The 27,082-nt window shown below is 42.9% G+C and overlaps 1 protein-coding gene across 1 annotated transcript in view; it reads right to left on the reverse strand.

The window, feature by feature from the left end:
- Positions 1-818: 818 nt before the first annotated feature.
- The window catches only part of LOC145417423 (nuclear pore complex protein Nup93-like), a 585,659-nt gene continuing 559,395 nt past the window's right edge, over positions 819-27,082 (reverse strand). Inside the window, exons 14-17 of the mRNA XM_080286106.1 lie at positions 16,740-16,832; positions 15,772-16,014; positions 5,862-6,077; positions 819-1,070 (exon numbers count right to left, since the gene is read on the reverse strand). Of these exons, the coding sequence (XP_080142232.1) occupies positions 960-1,070; positions 5,862-6,077; positions 15,772-16,014; positions 16,740-16,832 (663 nt within the window). The 3' untranslated portion in view covers positions 819-959. The remainder of the gene's footprint in view (positions 1,071-5,861; positions 6,078-15,771; positions 16,015-16,739; positions 16,833-27,082) is intronic.

Consider the following 27,082-nt stretch of genomic DNA (forward strand, 5'->3'; position numbering starts at 1 on the left):
AAAGACATATTCCTAATAATTTCCACCCCTTGTATTAGTTCACTCCGAGGTGAGGTTTTAAGACACTGACTTTTTTTTTTTTTTTAGAAGAATATTTCACTCCTAAACTATCTGAACAAACATGGTAGCGAGTCCATAGTGAACTTTGTCAATAAAAACAGGTATGTTGGTTCAAATATGAGGATAGCTGATCTGAATCTCAATCTAATGCCCAGTCCCAGAGTTCATCCAGCGTGGTAACAACAAAAATGCCACCAAGCATTTCTATCTCAGCCCTTTCCTGCCACTCAAAGCCACCCACCCTCATGTACTCCACATTATCTTTTACCTCATTCTTAGCATTCATCTATGGTCTCTCTTTTTTATTTATGTTGAGCAGTACAAAGAGGATACTGCATTTGTCAAGAAGAGTCTAGATTCATAACAATGACAAATACAACTTCCCATCTAAGTTTGTTGTTGTTGTTATTGTTATTGTTGGTAATGTTGTCTAGGCTAACTGTTTCTCATTGATGAAGATAAGCAATAATTTTTCCACTTCTTCAATTATTTTCCGCACTACTTTCCCCTTTTCACTGCCAGTAGCCGTACTGGATGAACTTGCTTTCTTTGGAGCCATTATTAGGGGCTAATACTGCACTGAATCAAGAAAAATGTGAAGCACTGCAGGACGACCACGTTGATGAACAACAAAGGTGGACGCATGACTGTCGGTCGGCCAGCTTCCCTTCGTTTGGCTACGTTCAGGTTGGTCGAGGTCCGATATTTTGGTCGACCTCTGGAGCAAAAATTTCTTGAATTTTTGGGTCGGGGTACGATTTGTTCGACATGTGAGACGTTCGAGGACCGAGGTTCCACTGTATATATATATATATATATATATATATCTTCTTTTATACTGAGCATGAACAGTTTAAAAAAGTAGAGTAAATTTCCCCATAGCAACAATATGAGCAACATTAATTGATAAGGGCCTCCAGTTGGACTAGGCGAGCATTGACTTCCGAGTGAAGCCTCATTGGGATCATGCCAGCAAAGGTCACAATGGCACGGGCTTGCTCCTGCAGGTCCTAAGGGAGAAAATGGAAAATAATGTACAATTATCTTTATAGAATATGATTTTTCAAGGAGCAGCAAATGATAAAGGATTTAACAATATTGTTCACGGAATGAAAAACACAAGGCGATCCAAGAACTTGGTGAGGAGGATAGTCCTGCAAAAAAAGACAGGTGACAAATGGAAGGGTATGAATGAAGTGATGCAGTTTAAAACACCCTGAGTTTAATATGTAGTCGTAAAGTGAAGAAAACTGCCTGGTGACGGGATGCTGTCACCACTGTATGCGTTACTAATTTTGTCTTATATTGTACTGTATCATATCATTTATAAGGACTCCAATGGGCTTGCACGCGTTGGCCTTGGTCACCGAATAGAGGCTCTCCATGCTGCTTGATCTCTGGCAGCCTCTCTATTCAGTTCCTTATCCCTGAGACACACTCTATGACCTCATCCCAGGTCTTTTTCAGTCTGCCTCTCGCAACCCCATCCCTGACATTCACACTTCTCACCTTCTGCACCCAGTTGTCATCCTCCATCCTCTCACTGCTTATAGCAGTGTAAAGTGTACAGGAATTATATTCAAGGATATATGAACCTACTATTAAATTATAAGAAACAACACATTTAATGCAATGCTTCCCCCCCCCCCCTAAAATGACAAGTATTTCAGACATACCCGTAACTCCTTCACTGAGAGAGGTTAAGGACATAAAAATACTCTGCCATCAGCCTGAATAAATTACAAACTATATTCTCTGGCTAAAAACTTGAATGGAGATTATTTCAAACTCCTTCATAACAAACGGTGTTTGTGTACACAGAAAAAATTTTTCTGGCACTGACTTGTATAAAGTGCTGTACAAAGCATGTCATCAGGTTGAAGGACTTAAATTCCATGATTACCTCACCATACCCTAATAGTGTCCCTTATCCTCTGACTACCTCCAAAACAATCATCACCATTATATGATGATGATGATACATGATGATGATGATGATGATGGTGATTGATAATGATGCCTCTTTTCACCTGCAAGTGGGGTGACACAGGGTACAGAAAACCTGGAAAGGCAAGGAACATGATAGTGGGAGAACAAATCAACAGCACACCCAGTGAGATGGGCCACACATGCATTCACTCAACATTCAAGTTTCTGGAATCCTGGCACCACTTGATATGTACTCCTTTCCTCCCAAAGCTTCATATTTACCTACCTGACAGAGTTGATCCAATGACTCTCAGTGTTAAAATAGGGTGCTAATCCCTGGTTATACACTCCTCCATACAAAATTTATCCAGTCAGCTCGATCCACTGTCAGTTCCCTTGTCTCATACACTCCATACAAAATTTATCCAGTCAGCTCCATCCAGTCAGTTCCCTTGTCTCATACACTCCATACAAAATTTATCCAGTCAGCTCAATCCGCTGTCAGTTCCTTTGTCTCATCACTCTCCATATCTTTCTTTTGCACTCATTTACCATATCTATCCACCTTCTGATTGGCCAACCACACCTCCTCCCATCATCAAACTCACACAGATATACCTGTACACTTTTTACAGCTCTGTTTATACCGATTCCCTCCACATAACCACACTGTCTAAGCACACTTTCTTTGACATCTACAGACTTCCTCGGAAACTTTCACAAACCACATTATTCCTTATCCCATCCACTCTCTGCAACCACATATATTCCTCAACAACCCCATCCTCACTGCTCTTGCTTTGACATTTAATTTTTATGGCACACCATATTCTCACACTTGTATTCTCCAGTAGGCACTAAAACTCCTTTATGCAAGCCGCTTGCAGCAACCACACTCAGTCCTCTGCTTCTTGTTAAAGTCTTCAAAGGGCCAGTCAATTTCCTTCCCTCAGCCCCCCCCCCCCACTCCCCACTTCCTTTGCACATTTACCTTTATTTTGTACCATCACACCCAGGTACAGTACTTAAAGTATCTCACCAATTCAAAACTTTCTACACTCACTGTAACATCATGCTGGGAGTCATCATCTCTCAACAACCATCATTTTATTCTCTTTACACTTACTTTCAAGGCACAATGCTCACACACATCTGCAAAGCACTGCGCCAGTCTACCACACTCTTGGCTGCTATCTGCAAGTAGCACTGCATCATCTCCATGCACCTGATTTCACACACACTATCCTTCACTATTCATTACCAATGCCATTTCCCAATCCATGATTCGTGTTTTTACTTCTTTTATAACCTCAATGGTGGTAGGTGTGAGGGTGCTCATCATCCACTCACTCGGTGCAGAGCTGCTCTCAGATGACTGCCTTTTCCTCTCTTTCTTTCCTTCCTTCCTCTTCTGTCTTTCTTTCCTTCCTCTTCCGTCTTTCTTTCCTTCCCTTCCGTCTTTCTTTCCTTCCTCTTCCGTCTTTCTTTCCTTCTTTCCTTCCTCTTCCATCTTTCTTTCCTTCTTTCCTTCCTCTTCCGTCTTTCTTTCCTTCTTTCCTTCCTTCTGTCTATGGATGGCTCTACACTGAGTGACAAGCCAAATGGTTCCCTGTACACCAGGAAACCATTTATTATGCTGAGTGGTAACCATATAACCAAATTATGGTGCCTGGAGGTTTAATGGGCAATTAAAGCACTCCAAACAGATTGAACCTTTGCAGGTTTATATCCAACGGGTGGCTGGGGTATAGCGCTCACGTAATGCCACTCAGGGATGTTGGTAACTCTCATCTTAAATGTCAGGACCAACTTGCCTAGCCCTGGGCTCCTACACTCCTCATGAGGCAGCATTGGATTGGGTGATGGATGGATGGATATCAACTCAACCATATATATACTGTATAACCACAAGAATATCACACAGCTTTGTCTAATGCCAGCACTGAGCTTAAAACCATTCACCAACCTGCCCACCTATCCTTACATCTGCTTCAGTACCATCTTAAAAACTCAGCTGTTTTCAACAGCTTATCATCTACACCAAACAATCCAGACATACACAAAACCTCCCATTCTACCTCTCTGTTTATCTTGTATGCTTTTTCCAGATCCATAACTGCCATAAGTACAGTTAACTTATAATCCTTCTCACAAGCCTTCTGCACTGTCTCACTGCAGATATCTGATCCACACATTCTCCACCATTCCAAAAGCCATCATGGTCATCACTCATCAGGCCTCCTGCTATATCCCGTGCTTTCTCTGTGATAATTCTTCCATATGATAATTCTTCCGCATACCTTTCCTACAACACATAAGAGACATGCCTGATAATTTTTGTGCTCACTTTGCTCACTTTTATTCTGGTACATGGGTATAATCAATCACAGCCTTTTTCCAATCCACGGGTACAATTTCACTCAACCAAGCTTTCTTACTTATCTCATAACAAACACTTCATTCCACTCTCTCCATTACATTTTGTCATTTCCTAGCATACATCTCATCAATACCTGTTGCCTTCCCATTCTTTCGTTGCTTCACAGCTTTCTTCATTTCTGCCAGTGTCATATTTCATGATACTACATTCCTTCTCTGCACACCACCAAAACTAACATTTACAACCACTCTGCTCTCACGATTCCCATTCATCAGTTTTTCACAATATTCTTTCTAGCTCCTTCTTCCACTGGTTAGTAATCTTCCACTTTCATTCCTCACACTTTCACACTTCTTTCCACCTTCACTTCTACATTTTGCACTTTTTTTCCAGATCAGCTCCCCATTTTCTGAGTCATCTGCATTCATTTTTCTTCCAAGAGCATCATTTACCTCCTTTTTCCTCATTGCTGGTCTCTTTGCATACTTCTTACTCTCAGTGTATGCTCTTTCTTTGTTTATATGAACCCCTTTCCTGCTTCCACTCTAGTCACACCTCCTTGTCCTCCACTACTCTTTCAACCATTTCTTGCCACTAAAGCTGTACCTTTTAGTCGCTAACCTTGCTACACCACACACCGCTTTGTCATTTCTAACTAACATTCCCTATATGCATTCCATAAGTTTTCCAGATCCATTTGTTCTCAATTCTTTGATTCCAACTCCTACAGTACTTTAGCCTGGTATTCATCTGCCACTTCCTTATTTCTCAGCTTCTCCACTTTTCAGTGTTTTGCTCTGACTGCTCATCATTCTCTTTATCCTTTCAGTTTCACCTTGCATACAACAATCAGTTGATCAGAGAGACCTCTCTGTTGTTCTCTTACTATCTATCTATAGCCCGACGCCCTAATCCCGCAAAGGGTGGCCGCAGACAAAACGCCTCCAAGTCACTCTGTCACCCACCAATTGACTACCCTCCCCCCAACTCACTCCCCCCTCCCTCATATACCTCTCAACTCCATCCCTCCACCTCATCCTCGGTCTACCGCTCCCTCTCCCTCCCTCCACCTCACCTACATACACCCTCTTAGTCAGTCTTTCATTCTCCATTCTCTCCACATGTCCAAACCACCTCAGTGTATTTCTCCTAATCTTTTCAACCACATCCACATCTACCCCACAACGTTCCTTCACTTCTTCATTCGTCAACCTGTCCCTCCACATCACTCCACATGCCCTGGGGGTAGGGGGGTTTCAAGAATACTTCCCCAGTATCCCTGCTTGTCGTATGAGGCGACTAAAAGGGTTGGTGGTGGGTTAGTGCCCCACGCCGTAAAAAGAACTAACTAAAAAAAGCAAATAAATTCTCTTACTGACTTCATATAAACAACACTCCCAAGCATCATTTGCTCTATAAGCACAGTCTTAAAAAAAAAAAAAAAGGGGGGGAGGGGGGGGAAATAGGTTTAGAATGATGATGATGAGCTTACCTTTGAACCTGCAGGTGTTGGTGAGGGTGAAGACAGGTCTGGCTGTGGCGACTGTGGTGGTGGTGGTGCACGGTATAGGCGGTGAGTGGTGGTCATGGCTGCCAAGAGTACATGAGGCAGGACACTGCGGACCTCACCACCCTGACCCCCCACACTCACCACACGTGCCTCAACCTCTTCACGTCGAAGTGCAATGATGCGGAGTGACTTCAACACCTATACAATAATGATTGAGAGGTGTCAGTCCCATTACATTCAACATATACTGAAATGCTATATATCTCAGGTGGCTTTACACTGAGTGACAAGGCTAATGGTTTCTTGTAACCCAGGAAACCATTTACAATGCTGGGTGGTAACCATATTACCAACCCATACGTGTTCCCTCCATGTCAACAAGTTGGTTGGCGATGGGTTGGTGCCCGTACCCATAAAACAACTAACTCAAAGACAAATGGCAACCTCTTAAGGGATTATGGCATCTGACTACAGAGAGACAGATATTAATCAACTGCTTACAGAATTAACTTCATAAGTAATAGAAGTTCCAAAGCTGACTGTAACTGCCTGAGAGAAAAAAAAAACAGTCAGGTCTTGCTATATATCTGTTTGCTATGTAATAAATTGCTATAATGATGATGAAAAAGTTGGATCCAGTTTCTGAACAACAATGGAGAAATGACCATGAATTTGCCAGAACAATGCCTCCCAGTCAGCCATTTGGACCAAGATGGCCATCCAATGTTTACATATGCTGTGATCGTCTGCCTTTTGTTCAGTTTTGAGTATGAAATGCCATTGAAACACCTTTGCTGTTGACAAGTAACAGTGCAAGTGCATAACAAATAGTGCAGTGCACAATATTACGTGAAGCGATGGCTTTTTTGTACAAGAAATACTGAAACTCGTGACTTGGAAATTGTATCTCCTGTGCAGTCATGATGCCTCCCAGTCAGCTGATGACCCAAGATGGCCACCCACTGTTTACATTCACTGTGACTGTCTGCCTTTCATTCCAGTTTGTCCATGAATGGCAGCTGAAACAACAATGCTATCACCAAGTAACAGTGCAAGAGTGTAACAAATCGTGCAGTGTGTGATATTAAGTGAAGTGATAACTTTTTGTGTGAAATGCTGAAACATGTGACTTGGAAATCGTGTCTGGGAGAGATGCTCCCCTACTGGAAACTGTGGTGCTACAGAGGGTGCTAAGGGCAAGCCCCATTTTTTTTTTTTTTTTTTTTCCTTCTATGGCCATAGGCCCCCATCTGTATTCCCACTGACCCCACATTATATCTACCTCACTATACAATAAATAACTATGCACTGGGTATTCACTTGATGCAACCCCATCACATAGCAAAGCATAACAGTACAATGGAATAGGCATCCTTTGTTCATAAGGTTAAGGGAGAAGATATCTTAACCCCACCAGTGTGAAACTTCCTCCCTATGCAGAGGAACGATAGCAAAAAAATAAATAAATAAATAAATCTATCTACCTATCTATTGCCACACGCCTCAATCCCGTACGGGGTGGCCACAAACAAATCGCCTCCACGTCGCCCTGTCCCCCGCCATTTCACTGCCCTGCTCCCAACTCACACCCCCCTCTCTCATATACCTCTTCACCCCATCCCTCCATCTCATCCTCAGCCTCCCCCTCCCTCTCCCCCCCTCCACCTCACTCACATACACTCTCCTCATCAGTCTCTCACCCTCCATCCTCTCCACATGGCCAAACCACCTCAGTGTGTTCCTCCTCCCACTTCCTATCGCATCCACATCCACACCACAACGCTCCTTTATCTCCTCATTTGTCAGCCTGTCTCTCCATGTGACTCCACAGGCTCCTCTTAAATAACTCATTTCCAATGCTCTCACTCTTGACTTGTGTCCTTCCAACAACGTCCAAGCATCACTTCCATACTTTAAAGTTGGTATCACAACACTGTCACGTAGAAACTTTTTCACTTCCATGCTCACTTCCCTGTTTCTTATCATTGCTTTCAAGGAACCAGCAACCTTTCTTCCTTGTTGTACCCTTTCAAGCACTTCATCCTCCAAACTTCCATCCTTACTCATCACACTACCCAAGTACTTAAACATACTCACATTTTCCATTTCCTCACCATCCAACCTCACTGTACATTCACTAACTTCACCTCTCTCAAAGACCATCACTTTACTCTTCCCTACATTCACCTTTACATTCCGTTTCTTACACACTCTCCCAAACTCATCCACCAAGCCTTGCAGCTCCCCTTCGTCTTCACTTACAAGGGCCACTCCAACATTCACTGCCCTACCTTGTACCTCTTTTATTACCCGATCCATTTACAGATTGAACAACCATGGAGACATGACACATCCCTGTTTCAACCCAACCTTCAAGGAGAAAAACTCACTCAGTTCACCATCTACACGCACTGCAGCCTTAGCACCATCATACATACTCTTCACAGCATTCAGCAACTTCCCATCTACTCCATATATTCTTAATACTTTCCACAATCCTTGTCTGTCCACCCTGTCATATGCTTTCTCCAAATCCATGAAAGCCGCATACAACTTCTTTCCCTTCTCTAGAGACTTTTCCACTAAAGATCTAAGAATGAATATCTGATCTACACAACCTCTGCCCTTCCTAAAGCCTCCCTGTTCTTCTCCAACTAATTCCTCTGTTCTTTCCCTAACTGTCAATAAGCATCCTACCATACACTTTTCCTATTACACTAAGAAGACAAATGCCCCTATGATTACAACACACTTCTTTTTCCCCCTTTCCCTTTGTACAAGGGAATAATTATACCTGACTGGGGTAAAAATAATATGGTTGTTTTTAATGCATCTAAGACTCAGTTCTTACACCTGTCAATCCGACAAAATCTTCCACACTAATGTTTAATAATATTCAGCTTAATCCTGCATCATCCTTGAACATGCTTGGGGTTTCATTTACTTGGGACTTATCTTGGAAAGATCATATTATATCTCTTGTAAAATCTGCTTCCAAGAGATTGGGTGTGCTAAGCTGACTCCGCTCTTTCTTTACCCATGCACAATTGTTGACTCTATACAGGGGTTTTATCTGCCCCTGTGTGGAGTACAACTCTCATGTGTGGGGAGGCTCCCCACATACAGCTCTTCTCAATAGGGTGGAGTCAAAGGCTTTTCGTCTCATTGACTCTCCTCCTCTTACTGACTCCCTTCAACCTCTGTCTCTTCACCACACTGTTGCATCTTTATCTCTTTTCTATCGCTGCTTTAATGGTCACTGCTCCTCTGAACTGTCTGCTTGCATTCCTCCACCTCTACGACGGGCGCGTAGGACCCGTCTGGCAGCAAACTCTCATCCCTTTTCTGTCCAACTCTCTAATGCAAGAGTTAACCGTTACTCCCAGTCTTTCATTTATGCAACAGGTCAGCTCTGGTACTGTCTCCCTTTGTCTGTATTTCCTGCTGCCTATGATCTCCAGTCTTTCAAACGCAGTGTGTCCAGGCATCTCAAAATGATCGGATCTTGAATTTGGCTCTCTATTGTATTTTGTTTTTCTCTTGGAGGGAACTGTTACTGTGGGATCATGGCCTTTGGTTCCTTCTTCCTCGCATTAAAAAAAAAAAAAAAATCCTCCGGGACTCTTCCTTCTTCCCAGGCCAATCTGCACATCTTCCACATCCATTCTACTACTCTCTCTCCCCAATGCTTCAGCATTTCACAACACACTCCATCAATTCCTGGGGCTTTCCCATATTTGACTTTCTTCATTGACTTCACAACTTCTATCCTCCTGATTTCTTCCTGTCTTCTCACCTCCCTCCTTCTCCCAGCCATTCCCCAGCCACTTATACTCGCATTATTTCCATTCTCTATGTTCAACAATTCCTTAAAGTGTTCTCTCCATCTGCTCACTTTTTCTCCCTTCTCCACTAGTAATCTACCATTTTTATCTTTCACTCCCCTGCTAACTTCACTGCCACCCTGTCTTACTCTCTTCACCTCTTTCCAGAACATATTCTTACAGTCCCTCCACTTTACACTCAAATTCCTTCCATATTCCTCATCCACCCTCTTCTTACTCTCTCTTACTAATCTTTTCACCTCTCACTTCCTTTCTACATATAACTCTCTCTTCCGCCTCTCAACTTCTTCCATGCCCCTATTTCTCATCCATTCATTGTATGCTTTCTTCTTTTGTGCCACAGCCTGTCTCACCTCTTCATTCCACCACGCTGTTCCCTCCACCCCCTCCGTCTTCTCTTCACCCCACACACCACATCACATGCTGCACATATTTCTTCTGTGAATATCCTGCACACACCTTCCATGTCCCCCATCTGCTCCATTTCATATTTACCCAATCGTTCCTCCACTTCTCTCTTATATTCTGCCATTTTCTCATCCTCTTGTAACCTTTCCACTCTCCTTGCAACTACTCCTTCCCGTCCTTCCCTTCTTCTATTTCTCCATCTTACTTGATCTTGATTCTCGTCTCCACCAAGTAGTGGTCAGAAAGTCCACTCCCCCAACCTCTATAAGCTCTTGCATTCATTACACATCTTCGCATCCTTTCATCCACACACATAATCAATCATTGCCTTCCTTTCATTCAGCTCACCACCCACCCTTCTCATCACTCGCCATGTATACCTGTAGATCATTTTGTGCCTGAAGAGGGTATTGGCTATCACCAACCCCCTCCCGGCACAAATGTCCACTAACGCACTGCCATTCTCATCTATCTCAGCAGGCACACCCCACTCACCAACTATTCCACCCACCTTCGCATTCCCTACTTTACCATTCATATCACCAATCAAAAACACTCTCTCATTCCTTCCAAAACTTTTCCATGCACACTTCCACATTTGTCCAGAACTCTTCTCTCACTCTGCTTGCACAATCTTGCATTGGCGCATACACGCACACAATCACCCACATTTGTATTCCAACTTTCAATCTTACTCACACAATCCTTGACCCAACTGATCCACACTCTCTTTATGTTCTTCTTCCATCTTTTACTCACAACATTACACACTCCTTCTTTTGCCCTCTCATTCTCATCTACTCCTGCACATATACCCCATCCATACTCCCATTCTCTCCTGTCCATTTAGTTTCAGTTACTCCACATACATCCACTATCGCACCCTCAAACACCTGGCCAATCTCTCTCTCTTTCACCTCCTCATTCGCACCCCTTAAATAAATAAAAAAAAATAAAGATATATAACCTAGGACAAAGATTGTAAATAAAAATATAAATAACCTAGGACAAAGCTTGTATATATAGTCAGGTATCACTACTGTATATGGCTGTTCATTTGTGATAAATTGCTATAATAATGAATAAAAGGTTTGACCCATTTTTGATAAACAATGGCAAAATGATAGTGAATTCGCTGGAACAATGCCTTTCAGTCAGTTGACTGATCGAAGATGGCTACCCAGTGCTTACGTTCACTGTGACTGTCTACCTTTCATTCCATTTTGTGCATGAAAGACTACTGAAATGCCACTGTTGTCACCAAATAATAGTGCCGGTGCGTAACAAGTAGTGCACTATGCGATATTAAGTGAAGACTATCTGTCTATAGCCAGACGCCATAATCCCGTATGGGATGGCCAATTGACTCTGGGTTTGTTATTTTAGAGGGAGGGGCACTAACCCTCTGCCAACCAACTTGTTGACACATAGGGAATATGTATGAATTGGTTACATGGTTACCACCCAGTGTTGTAAATGGTTTCCTAGCTTACAGGAAACCATTAGACTTGTCACTCAATGCAAATTCATCTGAAAGGGAAAGAAGTGTAATAAAGAGTGACACGAAAGATATGGGATATAGGAAGAGAGGAGGGCAGACACAGATATGAATGATAAAGGTGAAGGAAGAAGTAGGAAGTACAACATTAAGTGAGTGGATGAAGGTCACCATCTCCTATCACCTAACTTTTTGTGTGAATTGAAAATCGAGTCTCCCCAGTAACTGGAAATCAGGTCTCCCCAGTGCCTCCCAGTCAGATGAATGAGCCCAGATGGCCACCCTGTGTTTACACTGCAAGAGGATGGAAAAAGAAGAGAATATAAGAGAGATGTGGAGGAGCGATTGGGTAAATATGATTTGGAGCAGATGGGGGACATGGAAGGTGTGTGCAAGATATTCACAGAAGAATCTGTACAGCAAGTTAGGTAGTGTGTGAGGTGAAGAGAAGATGAGAGGGAGTGCACGGAACAGCATGGTGGAATGAAGAAGTGAGACAGGCTGTGTCACAAAAGAAGAAAGCATATAGTGCGTGGATGAGAAACAGAGGCATGGAGGAAGTTGTGAGACAGAAGAAAGAGTTATACGTAGAGCGGAAGAGAGAGGTGAAAATATTAGTAAGAGAGAGTAAGAAGAGGTGGATGAGGAATATGGAAGGAATCTGAGTGTAAAGTGGAGGGAATTTAAGATAATGTTCTGGCAGGGGGTAAAGAGAGTTAGATGGAGTGATAAAGAAGTAAGCTGGGGAGTGAACAATAAAAACAGTATACTGGTGGTAGGTGGGGACACTTAACATCCACTCACTCGATGTAGTGCTGTTCTCGGGTGTCTGCCCTTTCCTCTCCTCCATCCTTCTTTCCTTCCATCCTCTTCTATCTTTCTTTCCATCATTCTTTTCTCATCCTTCTGCCTACAGGTGACTTTACACGCCCTCTTGTCTTTCTTTCCTTCATTCTTTCCTCTTCCTTCTGCCTGTGGATGACTCTGCACTGAGTGACATGCCAAATGGTTTCCTGTACACCAGGAAACCATTTACTACGCTGGGTGGTAACCATATAACCAAATTTTGGCGCCTGGTGATTTAGTGGATAATTATGGCACTCCAATTGGATTGAGTCGGTGAAGGTTTATATCCAGGAGGTGGTTGGGGTTTATTGCTCCCATAATGCCACTCAGGGATGAGTGAGGCTGGTCACCATCATCTTAAATGTCAGGACCAACTTGCCTCGCCCCAGGCTCCTATACTCCTCATGGGACAATGTAGGATTGGATGATGATAATGATGATGACTGCTAGTGGAGAAGGGAAAAAATGTAAGCAAGATGGAAAGAGCACTTCAAAGAATTGTTGAATATACAGAATGAAAGTGATGCAAGTATAAGTGGCTGGGGAATGGCTGGGAGGAGGAGGGAGGTGAGAAGACAGGATGAAATCAATAGGATGGAAGTAGTGCAAGCAATGAAGAAAGCTGAAATGGGGAAAGCCCCACGAACTCATGGAGTGTGTGGTGAAATGCTGAAGCATGGGGGAGGGATAGTAATAGAATGGATATTGAGGATGTGCAGATTGACCTGGAAGGATGGTTGAGTCCTAGAGGATTGGAAATCAGGTATAATTATTCCCCTGTACAAAGGAAAAGGGGAAAAAGAAGTGTGTGGAAATCATAGGGACAATTGCCTTCTGAGTGTAATAGGAAATGTATATGATGCAATACTTACTGACCGAGTTAGGGAAACAACAGGAATTAGTTGGAGAAGAACAGGGAGGTTTTAGGAATGGAAGAGGTTGTGTAGATCAGATATTCATTCTTAAGTTTATAGTGGAAAAGCTTCTAAAGAAGGGAAAAAAGCTGTATGTGGTCTCCATGGATTTGGAGAAAGCATATGACAGGGTGGGCAGACAAGGAATGTGGAAAGTATTAAGGATATATGGAGTAAATGGGAAGTTGCGGAATGCTATGAAGAGTATGTATGAGGGTGCTAAGGCTGCAGTGCGTCTGGATAGTGAACTGAGTGAATTTTTCTATCTGAATGTTGGATTGAAACAGGGATGTATCATGTCCCCATGGTTGTTCAATCTGTATATGGATGGGGTTATAAAAAGAGATACAATTTAGGACAGTGGATGGTGGAGCAACCCTAATAAGAGGAGGCAGTGTTTGGAAACTCCCTGTACTGTTGTTTGCAGATGATGCTGTATTGTTAAGTGAAGACGAAGAGGAACTGCAAGGTTTGGCATAAGAGTTTGGGAGTGTGTGTAAGAAACAGAATCTAAAGCTAAAAGCAGAGAACAGTAAAGTTATGGTCTTTGAGAAAAGTGAAGTCACTGAATGTACAGTGAAGTTGGAGAGGAGGAAATGGAAAATGTGAGTGCACGTAAGTACTTGGGTAGTGTGATGAGTAAGGACGGAAGTTTAAAGGGTGAAGTGCTTGAAAGGGTACAACAGGGAAGAAAGGTTGCAAGTTCCTTGAAAGCAGTGATAAGGAACTGGGAAGTAGGCATGGAAGTAAACAAGTCATTGCATGACAGTATTGTGATACCAACTCTAACATATGGAAGTGAAGCTTGGACCTTGTTGGAAGGACACAAGTCAAGAGTGAGAGCAGTGGAAATGAGTTCTTTGAGAGGAGCATGTGGAGTTACATGGACAGATAGACCGACAAATAAGGATATGAAGGGGCACTGTGGTGTGGATGTGGATGTGATAGAAAGCGTTAGGAGAAATATACTGAGGTGGTTTGGCTATGTCGAGAGGATGGAGAGCGAGAGACTGACGAGGAGAGTGTATGTGGGTGAGATGGAGGGGGAGGCCAAGGATCAGATGGAGGAATGGAGTGGAGAGGTATATGAGAAAGGTGGGTGTGAGCTGGGTGCATGGCAGTGAAGTGGCACTGGACGGGGCGATGCAGAGGCAATTTGTTTGTGGCCACCCCTTATGGAACTGAGGCGTCTGGCAATAGACAGACAGATAGACATCTCTACCTTTCGATCCACATTGTGCATGAAAGGTCATTGAAACACATTGCTACTGCCAAACAACAGTGTAAAATGCACAACAAATAGTGAAGTGTGTGGTACTATGTGATGTGAAATAACTTTTTGTGTGAAATACTAAAACTTGTGATTTGGAAATTGTATCCAGCAAGGATGCTCCCCTAGTGGATGAGTGGTGCTGCTGAAGGCAAGCTTATTATTATTATTATTATTTTTTAAAGGTCATGTACTTAATCCCACTGAACCCATGTTATATCAACCTCATTACAGTAATCCCTTGATTATCCAGATGACCACTACCCAGACAATCCATTACCCAGATGCTGTGATCTGGCTGTTCCAAACCATTATTTGTACATCATTTTCCAGTATGAGGACAAAATGCTTGCGTCCATTTAGAAATTATGGTTGCGCAAAAAATTTCCACCTGGACAGGTGGGAATAGCCCGGTGGTGTCGCCATGTCTGGCTGGTTGGTTTACCCAGCATCCGCCACAGACTCCCCCTTGCTCGCTGTCAGTTCCCTAATGGTGATATAAACAGTTGTTATAGCAGCACATGTGGTGGTTTTTGTGGTTGTTTCCTACCTGCTTCTGTCCTTGCTATTCTTTGTATACCTCTTCATAGGATGATGGCACCTTCACCAGGGAAAAAGAAGAAGGTAATGCTGACTCTTTTGAAGCAAGAGATCCTCAGTAAGACTGATGCAGGATGGTCAAATCGTGAATGATGACACTGATTTTATTCTAGCTTACTGTACTGTACCATGATTTTATTCTATTTTACCATGATTTTATTCCATTTTACCATGTTCTGTGTGCACACTGCATTTTTTGGTCTGCTTGACAAGATAGTGTTGAACAATGGAAACAAGTGTTGTATGATGTACCATAGTGGCCTTTTACACTGGCTTTCAAAGTTAGGTTATGTAAGAATGGGGGCTAGGGGAGATATCCACTATCCGGACAAAGCCACTACCCTAATATGCCTGTGGCACTATTACATCTGATAATCGAGGGATTACCGTACATGATAAATCGCAATGAAACCGGTTTTCACTTGATGTAACCCCATCGTACAATGAGTCGCGAATGTACTTTCTACTGTCCACCAATATCTCTATATGACCTGTCTACTTGGTTTCTTACCTCAAGAGCATCCATGAAACGTTCCTTGTGGTAGTAGTCAAAGAATGTGGCAAGGTCAAGAAGAAGATGCAGTGTGGCAAGGGCTGGGGGTGAGGCATGGTGGCCGTGGGTGCGGAATCGTTGGGCCACGGCTGACGCCAAAGTGACAACTCGACCACGCTGACCACCACCCCCACCACTCTCACTCTGATGTACCACCTGGCTCAGCAACTGGTTCAGGAGTGATACTACCTTTTCGTGGTTCTAGCAAAACAATCACAAAGCACAGTATTAGGACTACACAATACAGAATAAAGCACTGTAGAAGATAACATCATATACACACTACAAGATGCACTGTAGTCTGTATTCCTGAACACTAAACTGATATAATTTATTAGACCAGTCACTAATTCACATCACTTAATATTTTCCCAAGCTATGGACACACCATGGATTTCATTTTGGTCACTGTCAGGTAAGTTTTACAGGTTCAGGGATACCTTTGTAGAGTTAACAACTATCAAACAAGTGCTACAGCCATAACAACATAATTATTCAATGCAAAGTATTTCTTTAATATATGAATAACTGTACTATAATCTACTGAAGTACATCTTTCCAACACTGTCAAACTAATATCATAAGGAAGCTTGTGTAGAACTGGAAAGGAATGCTTGAAGTTAAAGCAGAAGAATAACTAAAGAGTCAAACAATAATGGAAAATATGACAAAACTACTGCAAGTAAGTATGACTAATATTGCCTAGGTATTAAAAGACTGTTTTTTATTAAAACTTTCACAATCTTTATTAAACATTTTAAGAGGTTATGATGATGATCAAGAATATGCATAGTATTAGAGATATAAAGTAATGGTGATAAGAAAAATTAAACTGGCTGAATAAACCCACAGTACAGGTCATAAATTTGTGGAATAGTGGTATGGATTGTAAACATTGTATCTTTATGTAGATAGTGACAACGTACGTTTGCTAAGTCATAGAGCTTTACAGCATCTTCATGTAGCCCTTTCTTCTCTGAGTCCTGGGCCACCATTTGAGTTACCTCACTTACATCAACCTGAAGAGCAAAGATATTAATAATTTTAATTATGTTGTTCTAATATATTTTTACCTTCCTTTCCCTCCTTTCACATACATTTATGGATCCTCGTCTAATATATTTTTACCTTCCTTTCTCTCCTTTTATATAAATTTATGGATCCTCGTCATTTCACTGTAATATGGGAAATTAGATGTGCTGATGATGTGAAGATCTGTGTTCTGCACAAGCCTACCCTGTCAATGTCATAATATTAATTCTTCTATGGCTACCAAAGTCACCATTACCAAATGACAAACTTCCCTCTCAGACTTAAAGCCAGAGCCATTCCTTCCCTACAGCCACCACCAATCAAAACCATACCTCTGTAAATTACTATACAACTAACACGGCCATGCAGCCAATAGTATACAATATAAACACAAAAGCCACTTACCCAATCTTTGCTGTACCAGTAAATCCCTAACCATCAACACCATCATCATTTAAGTAAGATGTGCATGGCTTTCAACGTCCCTGAAAGGTCTTACCACAGGAGTGGTGTGGGGTGAAAATTCTAGCAGGCAGTTTTGAACAACATTCTAAGATAGGGAACTCAAATGTATTTACACAAAGTTTATGCTGAGCTTACCACACATTCATAGCTCTACCATACAACTATACTCCGTTCACTGGAGTACGCTTGACTTGTTAGCCTTGTATAGCAGTCGGCCTAGGGGTAAAGAAACTTGGATTTCAAACCCACAGCCCTAGGCAGAGATGGGGACAGTAAGGGTATTAGGTTACTAAGAATCTTGCCAAAGGTACATGTTCATGGCACGCCAGTGGTGCTGGAGATGAACAACCTCCATTTTCAAAGTTAACTGCCACCAACCGGTGAAAATAGCTGGCACATGCAAGCATGGCCAAAGCCTTCAAAAATATAAGTTTTAACCACCTTTATCTTCCCCATCTAAAATCCATATATTTTTTACCACCTAAACTACACCATGTTCCTATCACACCACACATTACAACCTCCCCTCTTCACATTATCATTAACATTGTATTTTTTCCCAATATATCAACTTTAGATATCATTAACATCATCCCAACCCTACACAAGAGGGGTGAAGTAGGATACAGCATCAATGAAAAAATATACCACAGAGAACTCACTCATCATCATCCTGACCATTTTTGTACTCCCCCCTCCTCCAACTGGAGGCACCCTTCATTTCATTTTTGAAGGCTCCAACATGCTTGCATGTGTTGGCCTTGGTCACCTAATGGCGGCTCTCCATGTTGCTCGATCTATGGCAGCCTCCCTGTTCAGTTCCTTAACCCTAAGGTCACACTTAATGACCTCATCCTGCGTCTTTTTCGGTCTACAACTCACACCCCCACCCCCCAATATTAACGGGGAGCTTTTAGGAAGGGAAGAGGTTGTGTAGATCAAATATTCGTTCTTAGATCTTAAGTGGAAAAGTTTCTAGAAAAGGGAAAGAAGTTGTATGCGGCCTACATGGATCAGGAGAAGGAATATGAGGCGCTCCGTGCCAGAGGGGCAACCGTGCAGTTTGCTTATTTTTGGTAATTAGTTATTAAACTTTGACATGGCTAATTCTACAATGGTAAAATTATACTTATATGCATTTTATTGTCTAGCTTGAAAGTGCTAGCCAAGACGATTAAAATGGTGGTAAACATGACATGTTTAAAGTATATTAAAGTTTGGTAATTAGATGTCATGCAAATAAGCAAAATGCACGGTCGCCCCTCTGGCTTGGAGCGCCTCATATGACAGGGTGGATAGACAACGATTGTGGAAAGTATTAAGAATATATGGAGTATCGCTGCATCTTTACCTCTTCTGTCGCTACTTCAATGGTCACTGCTTCTCTGAACTGTCTGCTTGCATCCCTCCACCTCTACGACGGGAACATAGCACCCGTCTGGCAACAAACTCTCATCCCTTTTCTGTCCAACTCTCTAACGCAAGAGTTAACTATTATTCCCAGTCCTTTGTTTATGCAACAGGTCAACTCTGGAACTGTCTCCCTCTCTCTGTATTTCCTACTTCCTATGAGCTCCAATCTTTCAAACGCAGTGTGTCCAGGCATCTCAAAATGAACTGATCTTGAAATTGGCTCTCTTTTGTATTGTTGTTGTTTTTTTTTCTTGGAAGGAACGGTTTGTGGGCTCCTGGCCTTTGGTTCCTTCTTCATTGCATTAAAAAAAAAAAAAAAAAAAAAAAAAAAAAAAATGAGATGTTGTTGAATGCCTTGAAGTGTATGTATGAGGATGCTAAGGCTGCAGTGCATGTGGATAGTGAACTGAGTGAATTTTTCTGTTTGAAGGCTGGGTTGTAACAGGGATGTATCATGTCCCCATGGTTGTTCAATCTGTATATGAATAGGGTTATAAAAGAGATACAAGGCAGGGCAGTGGATGTTGGAGCAGCCCTAGTGAGAGAGGGCAGTGTTTGGAAACTCCATGTAATGTTGTTTGCAGATGATACCGTGTTGTTAGGTGAAGACAAGGGGAGCTGCAAGGCTTGGTGGATGAGTTTGGGAGAGTGTGTAAGAAACGGAATCTAAAGGTAAATGTAGGGAAGAATAAAAGGGATGGTCTTCGAAAGAAGTAAAGTCAGTGAATGTACAGTGAGGTTGGATGTGGAGGAAATGGAAAATGTGAGTGCATTTAAGTACTTGGGTAGTGTGATGAGTAAGGATGGAAGTTTAGAGGGCAAAGTGCTTGAAAGGGTACAATGAGGAAGAAAGGTTGCTGGTTCCTTGAAAGCAGTGATAAGAAACAGGGAAGTGAGCATGGAAGTGAAAAAGTTACTACATGACAGTATTGTTATACCAACTCTAACGTACAGAAGTGAAGCTTGGACCTTGTTGGAGGGACAGAAGTCAAGAGTGAGAGCAATGGAAATGAGTTATTTGAGAGGAGCATGTGCAGTCAAATGGAGAGACAGACTGACAAATGAGGAAGTGAAGGCGCATTGTGGTGTGGATGTGAATGCAATAGGAAGAATTAGGAGAAACACACTGAGGTGGTTTGGCCATGTGGAGAGGATGGAAAGTGAGAGACTTATGAGGAAGGTGTATGTGAGTGAGGTGGAGGGGTGGAGAAGGAGGGAGTGGCCAAGGATGAGATGGAGGGATGCAGTGGAGAGGTATATCAGAGAAGGGGGGGGTGTGAGTTGGAAGCAGGGCAGTGAAATGGCGGGGGACAGAGCAACATGGAGCCGATTTGTTTGTGGCCACCCCTTACGAGATTAAGGCGTCTGGCAACAGATAGATAGACAGACTTTCTGCACCCAATTATCATCCCCCATCCTCTTCACATGCCCAAACCACCTCAATCTACCTCTCCTCATCACAACACGAATACACTCCAGTCCCATCCTACGTCTCATATCTTCCATCTTAAGCCCAGCCCCACGGGTCTTGCACGCAGGGACGCACTGCACATCCACCTAATTATTGTCATTTCTGCACATATGAGCCTGCGAATATCCTCTTCCTTTACTGCTCAGGTCCCACTACCATACAGTATTACACTGCTAAAACCATGCAGCATACAAAGATCCCTTAGCACGCAGGGAGACTTATGTACCTAGGAGGAAACTATGGAAGCTGAAAAACCAAGTAGTAAGGGATGCCGTCTATAGTGAGATGAGGAGAGTGGTGGCTGAACAGGGAGCTGTAGACAGAGGCATTAATGAACAGTATAAAGCCCTCAAGAACAATCTCTTGAGAGTTACTGATGTAACATGCGGTTGGACAAGAGGACCACCAAGACATAAAGTAACTTGGTGGTGGGATGAGGATGTAGAAGCTGCAGTTAAGGAGAAAAGAAAGCTTCTCCGGGAATGGAAGAAGGGTGGTAGCAAGGAGGAATATTTGACTGCCAAGTGTAGGGCTAGCAGAGAGGAATACAGGGCGAAGTCTGAGTCACAGAGACTTTTACTTGATAACCTAAATCATGGGGAAAGGAAAAATATGATATTTAAGGTGGCAAATCAGATGAAGAGGGATAATTAAGATATTATTGGTGAGCAGTGTGTGAAGAATGATGAAGGAAGGGTAGTGGTGAACAGTGAGGATATTAAAGATGCATGGAGATAGCATTATAGCTGGTTATTGAATGAGGAGTTTGACTGGGACAGGGAAGGTTTGGAGCCACCAGATCCAGTGTTTGGCCCTTGGCCTTTGATTGATGCTGCTACTGTGAGTGAGGCAATAGGCAGGATGAAGGTGGGGAAGGTAGCAGGTGTGCCTGGATTGACTAACGAAATGTTGAAGGCCTCAGGAGATATAGGGGTGGGGTTAGTCACTGACCTGATAAATATGAATATTTATGAGAGTGTTGTCCCAGATGATTGGCTGAAGAGTGTAACTGTAAATGTGTATAAAGGGAAGGGTGATGCCCTGGAAAGAGGAAATTATAGAGGTATAAAGCTTTTAGATCAGATAATGGAGAGAGTTTTAGAAGGTATTAGAGAAAGAGTGAATATTGATGAGATTCGGTTCGGGTTTATGCCAGGTAGGGGGACCACTGATGCCATATTCATTGTTCGACAGCTTCAGGAAAAATATATTGGCAGGAGAAGGGACCTGTATTTTGTTTTTGTTGATTTCAAAAAGGCCTTTGACAGAGTCCCTAGAGAGGTGGTGAAGTGGGCAATGAGAAAGCTTGGCTTGGAGGAGTGGTTGGTTAGGGTGGTTATGGCTATGTATGTGGGTGCTCGCACCCAGGTAAGAGCGAATGGAGATTTGAGTGATGAGTTTTCCGTGAATGTTGTTGTGCATCAGAGGTCAGTTTTGAGTCCCATGTTGTTTATTATGGTACTTGAAGCCCTCTCACATGAATTAAGAAATGGACTCCCGTGGGAGATGTATGCTGATGATTTGGTGTCGACTGCAGAGAACGAAAGGGAGGCGGAGGAAAGGTTTAGGAAGTGGAGAGATGGTATGGGGCACAAGGGCTTAAGGGTAAATGCAGATAAAACAAAAGTGAAGATATCTAGGGTTGGTGACGGTACTGTCAAAGACGAGGGAGAGTGGCCATGTGCAGTTTGCCACAAGGGCGTGGGAAGTAATTCCATCTTGTGCGGTGTTTGTGATAGATGGGTGCACAAGAGATGTACTGGTATCAGAGGTAGACTGTGAGATAATGTTGATTTTATGTGTACAGAGTGTTGGGGAGAGCAGTTTTTTTTTTTTTTTTTTTTTTTTTTTTTTTTTGACTCTGGGCAAAGGCTTCAGGGCCTACATCTCAGGGGCAGTAGCCTATCCCAAGGCCCAGTAGTCCTCCTACACCTCCACATGTCACCACTTCGGCACTAACACCCACCGCCCATACTGAATACATGCTAGGGCTGTCTCATACAGAACTGGTGTATTAGTATTAGCGGGGGTATTTTTACGACGTGTCAGCAGGTCATCTGGTAGATCAGGAAAGTCTGCCTTTTTTATGAAATTCAAATCCTTAAACTGTTCCCTGCCCCAGCCGGGATTCGAACCTGGGCCCATCAGGACTGCAGGCCGCCTCTCTACCGATTGTCAGGCGTGAAAGGATTGAACTTGCTGGTGAATCTCTTGAGTGTGTGAAAGTTTTGTTATTTGGGAGACATCTTGTGTGCTGGAGGTGGGGCTGGAGCTAGCTCTGTGGCTAGGATGAGAAGTGGTTGGAAGAAGTTCAGGGAGCTCTTGTCTCTTCTGACATTGAGAGGACTCTCCCTACTTGCTAAGGGGTCTTTGTATGCAGCATGTGTTAGGGGTGTAATACTGTATGGTAATGAGATCTGGGCAGTAAAGGAGGAGGATATTCGCCAGCTCAGACGTACAGAAATGACAATGATTGGGTGGATGTGTAGTGTGTCCCTGCGTGCAAGGTCTGGGGGGGCTGGGTTTACGATGGAAGAGTTGAGAGGTAGGATGGGACTGGAGTGTATTGGTGTTGTGATGAGGAGAGGTAGATTGAGATGGTTTGGACATGTGGAGAGGATAGGGGATGATAATTGGGTGAGGAAGGTGAGAAGTGTTAATATTGGGGGTGGGGTTGTGAGAGGTAGACCGAGAAAGACATGGGACGAGGTCAATAAGTGTGACCTCAAGGTTAAGGGACTGAACAGAGAGGCTGCAATGGATCATGCAGCATGGAAAGCCGCCATTAGGTGACCAAGGCCGATGCATTTGAGTATGTTGGAGCCTTTAAAAACGAAACGATGAAATGACGAGACCCTTCTCTTTGTCAAGAAAGGCAACAGCCCCCTGAACTTCTTCCAACCACTACTCACCCAAGTCACAGAGCTAGCTCCAGCCCCACCTCCAGCACATAACATGTCTCCCGAATAACAAAACTTTTCCACATACTCAAGAGACTAACCAGCAAGTTCAATCCTTTCATGCCTCACAACCTCCACCTGCTCTCCCCGACACGGCGCACACATAAAATCAGCATTATTTTGCAGTCTACCTCTGATACCACTACATCTCTTATGCACCCACTTACCACAAACACTGCACAAGATGGAATTACTTCCCATGCCCTTGTGGCAAATTGCACATGGCCATTCTCCCTCTTCTTTGACAGTACTGCCACCAACCCTAGGAATCATCACTTTTATTATATCTGCATTTACTCTTAAGCCCTTGTGCCCCATACCATCTCTCCACTTCCTGCATCTTTCTTCTGCCTCCCTTTCATTCCCTGCAATCAACAACAAATCATCAGCATACAACATCTCCCACAGGAGTCCATTTCTGAAGTCACTCAAGAGGGCCTCAAGAACCATGATACAAACAACAGGGGACTCAAAACTGACCCCTGATGCACACCAACATTCACAGGAAACTCATCCTTGAAAAAGAAAAAGTAATTTTTGGTGTCAAATAAGTACTATCGCTCAAAAAAGTATCCTTATTCAAGTGAATGCGGGACTCAACAATGAGTACAGTGATTTGAGCAGTGTCGGTATTCTATATTTCGTCATCTGTTGTGTCGAAATGACTCACGTCACTTTAGTAAGGATACTTTGCTAAGCAATAGTACAGCATTAGAAACAGTGACACGAGGCACCATCTCTGATTCAATTGAGCTGAGGAGATGGTGTAGTGCTTCTTGTTTACAATTACAATGTCCCCTGAGTTATGGTGACCTTCCTCCAAAGTCTCAATGTCTCATCTGCTGGCAGAGCAAGTATGAGTGGCTCCACTTGTATGTAACTGCACATGCATCTATCTTGCTTCTGGTTGCCTTTGACAGCCTCACCTAAAAAAATCATGGTATTCTGCACATCTGTGAATGGCCACATTGCTACAGCCACGGTGAGTATGCAATGTCCTTCCTTATGCCAGTTCTCCAGTTATGTACAGGACAAGTTGTCCAAGCCTTCACAAGAATGACACTGATATAACCAAGTGGGTCCGATGCCTGGTTATACAGATGTCTCCAACTCCTTTCCTAGCCTCAAAAGAAGGACAACTTCTGCCTGCAGTCCACCAAGTTCATGTTCTGCTGAGCCTGTCGGCTGCAAGAACAACAGTAAGTGGTGTCCTTTGCCAGACAGAGGCTCCAATATGCACTCTCATTAGGCTCACACTGAGGTGGATAACTCGTTACCTTCTCCTATGGCTGAATTCATATGCTCCTCCCTTTTGGTCACTGACTGGCTTCCCATTTTACATCTGTAGTTAAAGGTGGAAGTGTCACTGGAGGGAGGGTCTTGATTAATGCCTCTACATAGAGCAGAAAAGCTAAGTCAATGCCATCAATATGTGACCTTTTTCCATACAATCACTATGAACAGTGATTATCTTTATACTGTCAGTTGTCAACTAACCACTTGGCTGTGACACATGGCCACTATGGATACCACATGTGGCCTATGATCACAGCTAACTGAGGACCGCCTTAAACCTGACTCGTATATCCATGCCACTCGCAGCATAGAACATGCGCGATCTCTGTGTTGGATGGGTGACTCCCTTATCCAGCATATGGGCAATATGTTTGCTGAACTTTAACCTCTTACTATAGGCCACTTCTCAGGCCCTCAATTTTAGCTGTCATCAACCCTGATGAAGTCAGTACCTTAATTTATGCAATATTGAAAAGTTTCCTCAGGGACATCATTCTCCCCTTCCTACAAGGTCCACCAATGACATGACTACATTTGAATGACAGTACTGTACACCCATTCCAGCTGATAATGTCAAGGGGCCCTTCACTCAATTCACACCTGCAACTGACTCAGACCTCAGCATGGAAAGGCTGTCTGTAGGACACATGGAGGCAACATAACACTGGAGGTCCTAGGAGGCATTGATAATTTGCAACAGACATCCTACTCTTTGGATACCCGTATCTTGAATGGTTGGCCTAACAGGGCATCATCATCCTTCACCTACCTCACACCTGCCAGAGATCACTAACACCCATACTCTTCAACCTATATCACGTGGTGGATTCACATCCATGACATTACAACCTCAGGACCATGGCCAAAACTTCCCATCATCATAGTTTACTCACAAGCACTATTTGTATGCAACCTATCCCATCACTGCAGCAAAACAGTAACATAAAGGAGCTTCTGCTAGCCCATTCATTCCTGTTCTGGGAGGTGCCAGCACTGAATTTCACTACCACTTTGCTCTGGACAGTAAAACAGCCATGGTATGTATCATGGTCACCACACTCCAAGCTATTTCTTGGTAATTTAAATCCCCTTCAAGTTCATACATCAACGACATCTGCTTCTTTGGCTTACTACATACGGGAGATCCATATTCTAAAGTCTGAAATACTGGGTAATTTCATGATAAAACTGTGTTATGACCCTGGAAAACCAGTCAGATAACAACTGACTGTACAAGAAACATAGGGATCACAGCAATCATATTAAGTGAAATTTGTAATCACATATCAAAAAATGTTTTTTCACTGGGGGATGCATAAATCATTTAGTGAGAAATGGCAACGATATATTAAAAAAGGGTGCTAAATGTTAAGATCATATAAACAAACAATCACATAATGGTCGATCACACAGCAATATTGGCCTGTGTTACTTGGGTCATCGTCTTGTTTTCCTTTAGTTTTGTTTTGCATATAAAGGCTCCAACATGCTTGCATGCATTGGCCTTGGCCACCTAATGGCAGCTCTCCATGCTGCCCAATCTCTGACAGCCTTCCTATTCAGTCCCTTATTCCTGAGGTCACACTCTATGACCCCATCCCAGGTTTTTTCAGTCTGCCTCTTGCAACCCTACCCCCAACTTTCACACTTCTCACTTTCTGCACCCAACTGTCATCCCCAATCCTCTCCACATGCCCAAAGCATCTCAATCTACCTCTCTTCATCACAACACCAATACTCTCCAGTCCCATCCTTCCTCGTAATTCTTCCATCATAAACTATTTATTTTTCGTCTGTGCAATCCCAGAACATTTCCAGCACTCTCTCCTTTTTACAGGGGTTACGTCACAGAGATTCCCGAAAGTACCAAATTTCAGTGAAAACTGTATTGGTCATACCCCCTAAGGGGACCCTGCAGTAACAGGAAACCTATATGGCTGCCTAATAACCCTTTGCATTGTCCCAAAACATCATCAGACAGACTGTATACAATACTGTAAACCAGTAAAGTGCGCTTTGTGGCCACATGACATGTGAGTAAGTCATGGTATCACAATTTCCCTCTGATATATTATTTCTTCATGATGGTACCTGAACAATGAAAAATATATCGGAATGAAAGACATTCTCTCACATACACCCCCCCCCTTCACACACACACAGAGGCACCAGAAGAGGCAGCACATCACCCCGGACTGGCTACCCTTGGCCACACTTACATAGTATTTTATCAGTCGTTAAACTAAATGATGTTCTAACACAGCAGAGCAGGTATAAGCAAAAGTGTTGTCCTAATAGAATACATCCACTTAGTGCAAGAATCCACTGATACAACACATCATCGGTGTCGTCTGTCACCAGCTGGGCAGCAGGGAAATGCAAACTTGTAAGTAGAAGTTATCTTTCTAACTGATAATTACCACACGATGAGCACAATCTTTAGTAAAATGAATACAGAAGGAGTTAAGAAAAGGGATAATGGTAGAAAACAGGATGATAATTTCTACCCAGAACTGGTTGAAGTGGAAACATATAATATATTAACTGAGAAAGTGAATAAACTGAAGAAAACTTTTCAAAGTGAAAAAGATGAAATTTATAAGCAATTATGCATGCAGAAGGAAGAAAATTA

This window comes from Coenobita brevimanus, chromosome 110 (assembly GCF_032717465.1).
Source record: "Coenobita brevimanus isolate Jiangsu-jjx chromosome 110, ASM3271746v2, whole genome shotgun sequence".
NCBI lineage: Eukaryota > Metazoa > Arthropoda > Malacostraca > Decapoda > Coenobitidae > Coenobita > Coenobita brevimanus.